This window comes from Taudactylus pleione, unplaced genomic scaffold (assembly GCF_031769625.1).
Source record: "Taudactylus pleione unplaced genomic scaffold, aTauple2 ptg000100l, whole genome shotgun sequence".
Classification (NCBI taxonomy): domain Eukaryota; kingdom Metazoa; phylum Chordata; class Amphibia; order Anura; family Myobatrachidae; genus Taudactylus; species Taudactylus pleione.
Window position 1 is genome coordinate 15,256,582 of NW_028284502.1, and position 14,180 is coordinate 15,270,761.

Genomic DNA, 14,180 nt, shown 5'->3' on the forward strand with positions numbered 1-14,180 from the left:
CACAGGCTGTGTTTGAAAAATGGCTGGTACCTTATCACTGTTCACTTTATCGCCTAATACAGCTTAGTAAATAGACCCCATAGTGTCTTTGTATTTTCCTAAATAGTGTTACAATATAAAGCAAATACTGTATAATGATGGCTCTGTGACCCACCCCTCGTATGACACAAATATACAGCAGACACAGAGACAGACAGAAACAGAAGGGTCTATTCATGTAGAACATGAAGTGGCTACTAAAAGATATCACTATATATCGCCTCACATCGATGTGATATATAGTGAAGTTTATTAGCCATTCATGTACAGTTACCTGTCCGACGTCTTCTTGTGGTGTCCGTCCCATCCGTGATCCCTGGACGCAGGGAGAAGTCAGACATATCAGGAGCCCGACTTACCTGCTCCTCACTGCGCTTGTGCCGGCGTCCGAGAGCAGCAGGTCAGGCCAGACCTGCTGCAAAGGACGCTGGGAAAAGGGGACGTAGCCAGAGCCGGGTGCCGGGCAGACAGCAGGGTTGTATGCAACTTCCCTGCTCTGTCCGGCTTGTGGTACAGATAACACAATCCTCAGATGGCGAATCTGTACCGCAGGAGAGGAATGGAGAGCAGAGCTTTCCGTTCCTTCATGAATGGCACTAACCATACAATAGCAGATGCATGCATGGAGCGGGGGATCCGCTGGAGAAGAAATACACTTCTCCACGGTAAACTTGCTCCATGAATAAGCATAGAAAAAGCCTGATTTCAGCTAAACAGGGCTCTTCTCTACTTCAGGAATAGACCCCATAGACAGATATAGAACAGAGGGCCTGATTCAGACCCGCTCACGAGCGCTATGCGCTCGCAAGCGGGTCAATGGTGGCCCAGTGCGCATGCGCGAGACCCAGATAGCGATGGGCAAGCTGACGCTCCGGGTCTCGTACCAAAGGGGGTGTGCTGTCGATGTTGAGTGAAAGCATGCCCCCTTTGGTGGGCGGGCCGGGGGCATGGCTCTCCAGACGGAGGCGTTCCCATGGGAACGCCTACCGTCTGGGGCCGGCCCCACTGACATCACAAGTGATGTCAGTGGGAGTGCTTTCGGCTCTGTTTGAGCCGAAAGCACTCTGGGGCGTGCGGCCACGAGACCCTACCACAAGGGTCTCGTCGCAAGCCCGATGGTCGCGATGGTCTTGACCATCGCGACCATCATCATGGCCGCTCGCTATAGCTGTGGGTGGTTACCCACAGCTATGCGAGCGGCCAGGAGGCCGCTCAAAAAAAACAGAGGGCTGGCCCTGATTCAGAGCGAGCGCTCTGTCAGAGTGTCCGGCTCTGAATCAGGCCCAGAGACTGAGAATATCTATGAAGATTTCTTTATCTACCAGTAAAGTACCTGCCTGTGGTATATTAGAACTCCAGGCTTGTTCATTGTGCTGAGGGGAATGAAGTTTTGCTAAGCCATTACCTTCAAATGAATTAAGTATAATTGACTGAGTGATACAAGGGGCAAACATTTTACTGGAGACCAATGCAAATAACTCAGCCACTATTAATTTATTATTGGAGATGAATTCCAGTTCACTTCGATCTCTCTCTCTCTCTCTATACATACTGTATATACAAATGTTATCCCAAATTAGATGGTTTCTTGGAGAATCACTAGTAGCTCACTACGAACCATACCAAGAATGTGTTATATCAATTACATACAATTAGTGCAGCCTCTCCATTCTGTGTTTATTACCCCAAATCCCTGGAGAGAATACAGATCTCCAAAGAGAAAGATACACTTTTATGTATAATTTAGATACCAATGATTCAGGGCCTGCTTTTTTAACCTTACGTTGTTTTTTTATGTTTATTTCTAGCCTTAGAGTATCTGATTATTGATACCTCAGATGCAACAATGAACTACTGGGTGACCACAGGTAATTTAAATTTATTAAGTGTATTTATGTTCAGATTATATTTATTAATAAATTTATTTATTATCAAAATTAATCTCTTCATTTAATTGATCGTGTCAGTTGAGGTAGTCGGGCCACAGACAGGAATGTGATGTTGGGTCTCCTGGAACAGCGGACTCATCAGTACAAGGCTTACCATTCTGTGCCACTCAGTTTGCAGGGGCCACAATTCCAATGGCTGGTGCAGAGACCCATTTAATTATTGGCCTTTTACCCATGGTATATGTACTAGTGATCAGAGGCCCAGTTATATGCATTCTGCAAAACTGGGGACACCGTAGCAAGCAGCAGGCGAGGTGGGTGAGACTAGAATGTAGCATAGATATATCATTGCAGCTACAGTTCAACTGCAGATGACTTGTTAGCAGTGGGGGCCATGATCCATGCATAGACAGCATCATATAGCTGTCTCCCATGCTGCCACATAGGTAAGTGCTAGATACATACAACTACAGAGAGTATCTAATTAGACATAGAAAGTGATGATATTTACAAAAAAAGATATTTAGGGATAGATTTAAAATTCAGCCTAAGGATGCCCCATTGGTCATGAGCAAAGATACTTCATCAGCTCCCAAAATTGTACCCTGTTAATGTTCACGCAAACGTGACATCTTGTAAATACTAAATACAGTATCTATACAATAGCTGCAACCCTAAATATGATGCATTTCAAAGGGTCTTGCTCATTTTATATTTAAATTGGTATGATGTTACAGTAGGTGTTCCCAAGGGTCTGTTCCTTGACTTCTCCTATTCTCTCTCTATACGTCCTCTCTTGAGGAACTCATCAGCTCTTTTGACCTCAATTACCATCTCTATGCTGATGATACTCGGACTACCTTTTCCCCCCTGACCTCTCCCCCTCTCTCCTCACTCGTATCTCCAACTGGCTCTCTGCTATATCTTCCTGGATGTCCCAGTGATTTCTTAAACTTAATATGTATAAGACTGAGATGATCATCTTCCCACCCTCCCCCATAACCTCACTTCCCACTGTTTATTAATTGATGGCACAACTATCTCCTCTAGCCCCAAAGTGCTCTGTCTTGGAATTATCCTCGACTCCTCCCTCTCCTTCAAACCACATATCCAGAACCTCTCACAGTCTTGCCATTTCCATTTTAAAAATATTTCCAAGACCAGACCCTATCTCACCCAGCAGCGTCATCTCCAGATTGGACTACTGTAACCTCCTCCTATCTGGCCTTCCCAACTCCCATCTCTCTCCTCTCCAGTCTGTCATCAATGCTGCTGCTCAGCTCATCTTCCTCTCCAAACACTCTACATCTGCCTACCCTCTCCTACAAGCCCTCCTTTGGCTCCCCTTACTTTTCAGAACCCAATTCATGGTTCTCACAGTCGCTTACAAAGCCCTTACCCATTCCTCTCCCATTTACATCTCTGACTTCATCTCCTTTCACTCTCCTGTCTGCCCAATCTTTGTTTAATAAATGCACGCCGCCTCTCCTGCCAACTGATTACTTCCTCCCACTCCTGCCTCCCAAGATTTTGCCCGCGCTGCTCCCCACTTTTGGAACTCTCTCCCTCTTCCCTTCAGTCTCTCCATCTCAATCCTTCAAATGGGCTCTCAAGACCTACTACTTCATCAAAGCCTTCCAGCTCGCATCTTAACTTGCTTCTACATGCTCCTTCCTCCCTGTCTACCCTATCTGTGTCAAACCTGAATGTAAACTCTTACGAGCAGGGCCCTGTACCCTCTTCTGCGTCTCCTTACTTTACTTTCAACTGCTTCTCACTCCCCACTAGGGCACCTAACACTTGGTTGCTTATGCTCTGTTGCTTATCTGGGTGTTATGGTCGCTAATCTAGCAATGTATATTATCCTTGTCCTCGTCCTGTGTTGTATTGTACTGTAAGTCACTGGTCAACCTATTTGTTTATGAACTTTGCAAGGCGCTGCGGAACACTTGTGGCGCCATATAAATAAATGATAATAATGATCCATAAAGAGCAAAGCGAGGGTCTCTTCTAGGCAGCGTATATTAAGCTGATGTACAAACTCAGAAGAGGCTTCTACTTTGTTAGCTGTCTGTGCCCAGGAAGGGGTGGAGGGACCCGTAGTGTCCCCTGTACAACTGTAGTTCCACCATTGTCTATAGCAGTGGCTCTCAAACTCATCCCTCGGGACCCCACACAGGTCACATTTCCCAGGTCACCCAGCAGGTAGATTCATTACTCACTGACACATTTTAAAAGATCCACAGGTGGAGCTAATTATTTCATTTGTGATTCTGCGAGACTTGGAAAACATGCACTGTGTGGGGTCCTGAGGACCGAGTTTGAGAACCTGTGGTCCATAGCCATGATGCTTTATACTAGAGATGTGCGGGTTCGGATTTACTCGTTTCTTATCGCCATTTTACCGCAAGTTCGAATTAGTTCGGATTTATTTTACTGGCTATCCAAGACACGTGATAGGCGTTAGCCAATAAAATACCGTTTTGAGATCCGAGTAAATCCGAGTAAAACCGAGTAAATCCGAACCCGCTCATCTCTACTTTATACACATACAGACGGATTTTAAAGCAAAGTGAAAAGGGCAGATTACCTGCAGGTGTCACACAGAATAATTACTGTCATTGGTGCTCATTCCTCTTATTTTACTGTAGTACATAAGTACTGCAAATATATAAAAAAAAACCTATATCTTCTACCAAGCTAATATCAACATGTGATTCACGTGCACAGAACTTGGCTGTCTCCTACAAGCATTCTTTGCTGTATTTGCTGTGTGTAAGATGATTACTGTACTTCAGAGGCTCTTCATATTTTTTGCAAGCGGGAAGCTTTTTATTTCCCAGATTTCATAACTACCCAGAATGTCTACAGCAACGTCCTGCTGTCCTGGCACCCGGATAACCAGAGCTACATTCAGCGGAACTGCTAAGAAGGAAATCTGACTTAAATAGATATAAATTGATCCTAATTGACTTTATTTTGAGCTGAAATGGTATAAGGGTTGAATTATAACGTATGAATTATTTGTATAGCTCTTTGTATTTACTAATCATATTTCCAATTGAATTGATAGATTATGTAGCAGAATTAATTGTCAGAGAATGGAGGGGAGATGTATAAAGTTTTGAAGAGAGAGAAAGTAGAAATGTTTCCCAAAGCAACCAATCAATCTTTTAACTGTCATTTCAAAGACTGTGCTAGATAAATGACAGTTAGATGTTGATTAGTCGCTTTGATCAACTTCTCCACGTTATCTTTCTCCAAGGCTTTGGGTGGGATGTACTAAAGGGTGAAATGTGTTTTCACAGTTTTGACCGCATTTCCATATGTACCAAGCTCTGGAGTGTCATACATTCCGGAGCTTGGACCCGGTGAGTATATTTAGATGGCCTTACCCAACAGAAGCCTATGAGCTTCTTTCCGCAATTCCCCATGGGAGGGATCCAATCAGATCCCTCCCTTTATGTGTGGATGATTATAACACAAGCATGTTTGCATTGGATGCACCTATATGCTAGATCTCAAGATGCAGTTTTCTTAACAGATTTGAATCAGTCAAAATACATCCACAGAACCATAAGTAAACAGATGTGTTTTTGCATCATGCAAGTCGCGTTTTTAAATTTAACGCTAAATTAAGCCCGTAGTACCCTTGAATCTTGCTGCTTTGCACATGGACACAATCAGTTGAGTGTCACACTTCAGTGACGTCACTTGGCGAGTTGATTGGTGTCATTGTCATGAATATTAGTTCCGCACCCAAAACATCTTGTGACCAACCCTAAAAATAAGCCTATTTTAAAAAGAAAAATATAGTTTTTATGCTTTTTTTTCTGCTTTCTACTTTTTTTTGTATTGAGTGTGACTTTTATTTTAATTTTTTTGTTTATTTTCTTTGAACTATAGTAGATGTGTTCGGTTTGTTAATATATTGTCGTGTCACTTGGTAACTGGGATAAATCCACTGGATAAATTCATGCTTTTTATTTGTCCTTATCTAACTGATATAGGCCCTGATTCAGACCCACTCGCAATTGGGCGTACGTACGTTCGGCGTACGTAAAAAAATATTTAAATTCAAGCACTCGCTCGTATTTTCGTACGCAGCTAAAAATCCGCCCCAAACTCAGCCGACCCCTCCTCTAACTAACGAGCGTGCCAAATAGCGAGCGTACATCCCCGAAATGGCTTGAAGGGAACGCACGCACAAGTACAAACCGGAAGTGGGCCTGTCAGATTCCGATTACCTGCTCGTTTTTTCTGCCTACCTCCCTCAATCGTATCATGCCAATCAATGTATCAATTAGCTTAATTGTTTTTTTTTGTTTTTTTTGTTTGAGCAATAAAAAAATAATAAAAAACTGACATTGTATTCTCACATTATTGTCAAAATGGATTACATTTAATCCTGGGCCAAAAGGCACAAACTGGCAAGAACCACATTTTACATGCCCCCCAAAAAAAGGGCTCTTCAAGGAACGTTTCAAATTTAACATAACGATGCAAATTCAACAGGCCAAAAGAAAAAGGTAAAAACCAAAAAAACATGATGACATTATTGTTACAATAGGCCCTAACCAACAAATTGAGCCCAAAAGAAACTACCACAAATGTACGTAAATTGATTGTGTAATCATCACATTAACAGCTATGATTTCCACCTGCGTACGCTTTTGTGCTAACACAAAAAACTACTTTCAAAACACATACCAAGCCGGTTTTCAATCCACCACTAATTGCTGTTCAGACCACCTGCGATTAATCGTAGCAACATCGAGGAGTGCTGGGATGGAGGAGAAGGCCATCGCCAATGTGGTCGAGTCATCCAGACCCTAAGCTGTGCGAGCATTTTGAAGGGAAAGAGGATCATCCAGTGACGTATGAGTCGGTCCGTACACATTTTACGCTCGCATCTGCTAATGTATGTACGCCCCAAAAGCGCCTCGCCACGCCTGCGTTTTTCAATCTCCACCCCCGTCAACACCCAAAAACGCCCTGTTCTGTCAATCACATTTGACATGTCACTTCCTGTACGCTATTTGACGAACGAGACCAAAAATACTCGCAATCTGCCGTACGCACATGCGCAGTGTTACACCGACGCAGGCGCGGTTAGTCAACATCGGAACACAACGAGCGTACTGCTGTTTGCGAGTGGCTCTGAATGAGGGCCATTGTGTTTTGTGACAACTGTTTTTGAGTCAATAAAACACACATTAGAAAAAAAAAAGAAAGAAACGTAGAATAAGTAACGTCCAAAACAATCTACTGGTAATAAAAAATCCAAAACACCAATACCATGTACAGAAATGGATTTGTTTTATTAAACACACGTGAGAATTGCATCCCCAGATATGTCTTCCCATTTTTGTTGTCTGAGATCTTTCCAAATTTGCCTCAAACAACAAAACAACCCAAGTACCTAATCTCTATGGTCATTGCTTTCAGTTCCATAACTACAGGGATCCCACTGTATGCCCAAACTGTAATAAAATTATCATGCCATCATTTTGATAAACTGCCCCTCAACTCCCAAAAACCAAGATATATGTAAGATTTACAGTATGTCTATTTTCACAAACTCAGTCAAAAGTTAGACCTACAGTACTGTTGTCTTATCATCAAGCAAAGCTGATAAAAGTTTTTGGTACTGATCCAAAAAGATCCCAGAGTATGCGTGAATTTAATATTACACTAATACCATCTTATATATAAAATGAATTGGTTTGTTTGTTTGTCTGTCTGGTTATGCATACGGAGACCCCTGCACCGTTTAGAATGAAACCAACACAAGTTGGTCCAGTTGGATCCTCCTGGCCAGTTTTAGGTGGGTTAGGGTCCCAGTCGGACCTCCCGTTGGTGTACACTGGGCAGAACTTTGACCCAGGGAGCCTTTTCTGAGCCTTCCACTGGATGGATTTGGATGAAAACTTTACAGAGTGGTAACATGGGATCCCAGAAGACATACCAGGGAATTGAGGTCCCAGTCGGACCTCCCGTTGGTGTACACTCGGCAGAACTTTGACCCGGGGAGCCTGTTTTGGGCCTTCCACTGGATGGATTTGGATGAAAACTTCACAGAGGGGTGGCAATTGGTCTGGGATGCCTAACTTAATAACTTGCAGATTGGGTCCCGGTCGGACCTCCTGTTAGTGTACGCTGGGCAGAACTTTGACATGGGGAGCCTGTTCGGAGCCTTCCACTGGATAGATTTGGATGATAACTTCACAGAGGGGTGCCAATTGGACTAGGATGCCTAACTTAATAACTTGAAGATTTAAACTTGGGCAACGCCGGGTAATTTAACTAGTATAAAATGTACTGTATGTAAACGTATATATGAATATGATCAATAATCCTGTACAATACTTTAACAGAGATGTCAGCTATGAGACTAACTATGTATCTCTTCTACAGTGATAGAGGGAGTTAATAATCAGTTATTGGAGGTAAACAACCAAAGCTTTGCACGACAAATGGAAGAGAAATTGGCCACACTGTTTCAACTCTCTGGTCAACAATCAAGAAGATTTAGAAGAGCAACTACTGTCGGAAGTTACACTGTGCAGGTTGGTAGTAGCAGCTTAAGTGACTTGTTGAGTCAAAATTAATTTTAAATTGTAACATTATAAAAATCAATAGTCACAAGGAATGATGAAAAAAAATCAGAAATAGAATCACAATATATATTTTGAAAACTATAACTCTTAACAGCCCGCAGGCATATCAATAACATATAAACCCATGACATTATACAAAAGGTTTTTTTTATGCAATTGGCATTCAGTGTAATTTCAAAGAATTATACTCCTAAAAAAACTAAATAACTGTTACAATTCTGACTCCAAAAACATTACTCCATATTTACGACACCATGTGGATATTTCAGGAAATGCGGAGATAAAATGTATAGTAATCCAGCAGCTATGCTCTAATGTAGGAATATATAATTTGTGTCAGATCTAGTGGAAAAATCTTCTGTGATTTTCAGTGTACCTTTTATAGGTAACTGAGACCTAGTATATATCTATACAGTATATTTGTATGTGCCGTAACTGTACACTGATGATTGTATAAATTGCAGCAAAAAAAATGGGAATTTCTGCTAGACTTTTAGAACAAACCTTAATCTGTAAGAAAAAAAAAGACATAAAATATGTTTTGTAACATTACCAATTTTAGCTACAACTGTGCTGACTGACATGTTTATAAGAGCCCCAAAGGCTCAATTAGCCTGAGGCAGGTAAGTGCCCAGGTTTTGGTTGGATTCTGGCATGAGATAGTGGGCTGTCAGCTTGTGTATTGATTAAATGTATAGTGTTTGTGCTTGAATTTTTGCTTTGTGGATTCCTTCTTTCCCACCTCTATATTTTTGGAGAGCTTCCTTGGTTGAGTTGTCTCACTTGGTTTTTTTAATCCCACATGGGGTAGGGTAGTTGTGAATCCCTCATGTGAGTCAGGGGACAGTTTCATAACAACCCATGAGGAGGGAGTAGAGCACCTTCAGATGGAAGGGTCTAGACCAGAGGTTCCCAAACACGGTCCTCAAGGTTCCCCAACAGTTCATGTTTTAGAGATATCCATGGTTGAGCACAGGTGGTTAAATGAAATTAACTGAGGTACTAATTAAGTCACCTGTGCTCAACCATGGATATCTCTAAAACCTGAACTGTTGGGGAGCCTTGAGGTCTACGTTTGGGAACCTCTGGTCTAGACTGTGCCTGGTAAAGAGAGGTGTACCATGGTATACTTGTGTTGAGCTGGGGGGCATGTGGTTTCCCTTGTGGGTGGTTTGTTTTGTTCCATGTTGTCACGATAATGTGAGATAGCAGCATCGGCATCTCAAAAAGGTGCAGAAGGCAATTGTGGAGTATTTACCTGGGTAGTGGTCCAGTTTAGTCACAGCCCATGAGGATGAACCATGGCACTTTCTGTTGGAATTGTATAGACTACACAAGGTAAGGAGAGGTCTTGTCCCATAACTCGGCCCTTTCTATTCGCCAGATTATGTCTCTGTGTCATTATTTTTTATATTAACATGGTTATATGGTTAAGTGGTTATTGCCAAGGTAAACCATCTGCCGCTAGGCAGCCTATGTGTTTACAAGCAAAAATTCAACACTGTTAAAAAATTTCCAAAAACTTGTAGCAAAGGACAAATTAGGATTTTTTTGCTGCCCTATTTCAGATAGCAGCTATTTGCCCAGGTTCAGGACTCTTGTCTGTGACAGCTTTTTCAATTTTAATTCTTGCTCTGTATTGGCCGCCCGTCTACTCAGTTAAAGCTCTAGAAGGAAAGATGGTGGATTTAGGTAAATGTATAAGTGCAGAACATAGTTTCATAGAAGTCTGCTGCAACAGAAATAGTGTTACTGTCCCAGCACATATGACAATATCTTGTTTTGCAGATGGTTAAAATGAGGCGGACAGATTCATATAATAATCCAGCTGAGTTGACATACTACGCTCAGAAAAACGGGCAGGCAATACTGGGCACAGCTGCTGCCAAGCAACTGAGTACCATTGATCCGCAGACCATGGCCTTGACCCTTGGATATATTGTTCGAGTGCAAGCAAATCGTAAGTACATTTTATTTATAAAATAATGGTTTCCAGGATGATTTAGCAGTCAATAGAAAGTGTTAAATGCAAGAGCCAGGTTAGTGGATGTAGCAGGAGTAGGGAAAGTCGTAACTTCCCACTATTTCTTTACCAATTAATGGCACAACTATCTCCTCTAGCCCCAAAGTGCACTGTCTTGGAGTTATTCTAGACTCATCCCTCTCCTTCAAACCACATATCCAGAACCTCGTGCAGTCCTGTCGTTTCCATCTCAAAAATATTTCCAAGATCAGACCCTATCTCACCCAGGATGCTACCAAAACCCTAATACACTTGCTGGTCATCTCCAGATTGGACTACTGTAACCTACTCCTATCTGGCCTCCCTAGCTCCCATCTCTCTCCTCTCCAGTCTGTCCTCAATGCTGCTGCTCAGCTCATCTTCCTCTCCAAACGCTCTACATCTGCCTCCCCTCTCCTACAAGCCCTCCACTTTCTCCTCTTCCATTTCAGAATCCAATTCAAGGTTCTCACACTCTCTTAAATAGCCCTCACCCAATCTTCTCCCATTTACATCTCTGATCTCATCTCCCTACTCTCTTCTGTCCGCCCTCTTTGCTCAATTAATGCACGCCGCCTTTCATGCCAACTGATTACTTCCTCCCACTCCCGCATCCAAGATTTTGCCCTTGCTGCTCCCCTCCTTTGGAACTCTCTCCCTCTCCCGATCAAACTATCCACCTCTCTACAAACATTCAAATGGGCTTTCAAGATCCACTACTTCATTAAAGCTTTCCAGCTCTCATCCTAACTTGCTACTACATGTTCCTTCCTCCCCATCTGCCACATCTGTGTTACACCTGTTTGTCTGCCCCTCCCTTTTAGAATGTAAGCTCTTACGAGCACGGCCCCCTACGCTCTTGTGCTTCTCCCTACTTTACTTTCATCTATTTCTTAACACCCCACTAGGGCACCCAATACTTGGTTGCTTATGCTCTGCTGCTTATGTGGGTGTTATGGTCGCTAATGTAGCAATGTATATTATCCATGTCCTTGTCCTGCATTGTATTGTATTGTACTGTAAGTCACTGGTCTCCTATTTGTTTATGTACTTTGTAAGGCACTGCGGAAAACTTGTGGCGCCATTTAAATAAATGATAATAATGGGGGGGCGTGGCTTGGCTCTGGTCGGAGCAGGCAGCTGATTGCATGAGCTCCTGCTAAATATCCGTGTTTTATCCTGTTCCCCTGGTGGTATTGGGCTGAAACTTGAACCACAGGTGCATTACATATCACTGCACCTCCGGAGGTAGTTTGGTCCCCCTGCGTGCCTGCTAATTATACTTACCAGCTCCGACACTGAAGACAGTATCCTGGCCTAGCTGAGGTCCCGGCAGTGTCTCCCTTTATGCTGTTCCTGACACTCCTGTGCTGTCTGGTCTGCGGCAGTCCTCATTGTCTGGTGCTCGGTGTGTGTGGTCCGAAGGTCATAGCTGCGGGTGGATGCTCCGGCTCCTTACTGTACGAAGCTGTCAGTCTGTCCTGCGGCCATTTTAGGTGAGGAGGCTGAATACAGTCCCTGCCCTGCTTCACTTAGGTTGCTGGATCCTGGGTACATGTGGAGGAACAGTGGACCTCATTCAGAGTCGGTCGTTGCGGCCACACGGTCGTACGCCACCAATGTTCGCTAAACTGCGCATGCGTAAAATTTGCAATGTGCGTGCGCAAACTAGCTATTACGATCAGAAATTGCTCTCTCCTTCAACTTGGCCAGGTCGTTAGTTTGAGTGACAGGATGAGGCATTTGTGGGTGGTAACAGGGGAAGGTGCTTGTGAACGGGGGAGTGGAGATCCAAACACAGGCATGCCTGACTATGCAAACGGCGTTTTATGGGAGTGCATAATTAACTAAGTAGTGTCATGGCACATGTGACATGGGAGGTTTTTACACTGACTTGATCGTAGTGCTTAAGAGAGGGTATGGTCAGCTTAAGGTCTACGACCAGCTCCGATGGTTCCCGATGGTCTCGATTAATCCTTATATGCCCGGAGATGACGTGTAATGGGAACGAGAAGGGGGCGTATTTTTATTCTTACGGCCGCATCCTCCCCTCGCTCGTCCAGCTAACGATCCCATCTTAACGACGCAACTTGCGAGCGCTTCATTTGCATATCCGGCCCCTTTTACCTTACGACCGTGCGGCCGCAACGACTGACTCTGAATGAGGTCCTGTGTCTCTGTAAGATTGCCTACATTGTAATCCTCGGTCGCATAATTCTTGTGTGGGCTCTACCCCAGCCTCTATTACACAGCTCCTATACCCAGTCCTTGCTGATTTCTGCTATATTCACACCTGTACAAAACAAACATGGAGGCCTCTCTACAACAGATCCTGCAAGCTATCAATGCCTTTGCTCAGAGACTTATCAGCAAAGTTGGGGATTTACAAATGAATATTCTTGCTTCTTGCTATATCCCTTGGCAACCTCGGGAGGAGACTGAGTTGTCTGAATCTCCATTCTTTGATCCTGCAGTTCACACTCCATTTGAGGAAAATCGGTTCATGTATTCCTCCTTCCATATGTCTGTGGTTCCTGCATTAGCCAAGTTCAGATGTTTAACCTTGTGGGGTCTGCCGTGGTTCCAGGGCTTGCTGCTGTTATATATTATGTACTTCCGTGTCGGTTGTCGGGCATGCTGGAACAGGATTGCTCATTATGGTACATTTTCACAGGGGGCCGAAGCTTGGCCAAACTGATATGTATCAATCTATTATTTTGCCTTACCAGTTGTTATATTAAAGTTGTTAGTAAGAAATGACCTGCAATAGTATATTTGAAGATTCTTCTGTAATTGCCTAGTACTTATAGTATTCTTATATATTTCCTTTTTATCACATATTTGTATGTCATTTAGTATAATTTGTGATTATTATATTTTATTTGGTTATATGTTTGTTATATGAGACTCCTGCTATATCTAGATATTCTGTTTTATATATATTTTGCTGTGGCTATTTCTAAGCTTCTGTCTATTTTATGGGATTACCCTGCTTTCCTGGTAAAGGTAGTTTCTCTGTTAGAGCACCTTAGATATATGTAATCTGTTTGCTTTTTAGCCTATTATATTTCAGTATTTCTGTATATATTTCTAGTCATTTTACGGAAATGCAGGAAAGTAGTTTATGGGAGGAGCCGGCTGCCTGCTTCGTCCTGGATATGGCCATTTTTGTGTTTTTGCCCCAGTCAGTTATCCGAATATCTTTCCTTTCAATCGGACTGTTAGTAGTAGATTAGTTTAGTTAGGGGGGAGGGAAATGTGGGATCCAGGTATACCTGAGTTGGGGATAGGCTAAACAGGGTGGGGGGTTATAGGGTAGGTTTGCTTTGGGTGTATTTTGTATTTATTTAGTTATTATTTTTATTATTTTTGCGGGTGTGTTCAGTCTTATGGTGGGATATTATGTATGCACCTCTTATGCTTATTGTTCTCGATCTCTAGCTCCTACTTCGGGAACCCGAATGGCGCCTTCGGGTACTCGTATGTATGTATATCCTAAATAATATGGCTATACCTTATATTTTGCTTTGTCTGTAGGTATATGCCATAAAATTTACTTTTCATACTTGCCGCACTTGCTTTTATTATTATTATTTTTTATTGGGTGTATTTTCAAAACTTTAAATAAAA

At 42.8% G+C, this 14,180-nt stretch overlaps 1 protein-coding gene across 2 annotated transcripts in view; it reads left to right on the forward strand.

The window, feature by feature from the left end:
• The window catches only part of KIAA1549L (KIAA1549 like), a 248,584-nt gene that overhangs the window by 137,147 nt on the left and 97,257 nt on the right, over positions 1 to 14,180 (forward strand). For both annotated transcript variants that reach the window (XM_088470490.1, XM_088470491.1), the window contains exons 8-10: positions 1,848 to 1,907; positions 8,346 to 8,497; positions 10,337 to 10,508. In XM_088470490.1, coding sequence (XP_088326616.1) covers positions 1,848 to 1,907; positions 8,346 to 8,497; positions 10,337 to 10,508 — 384 coding nt within the window. The remainder of the gene's footprint in view (positions 1 to 1,847; positions 1,908 to 8,345; positions 8,498 to 10,336; positions 10,509 to 14,180) is intronic.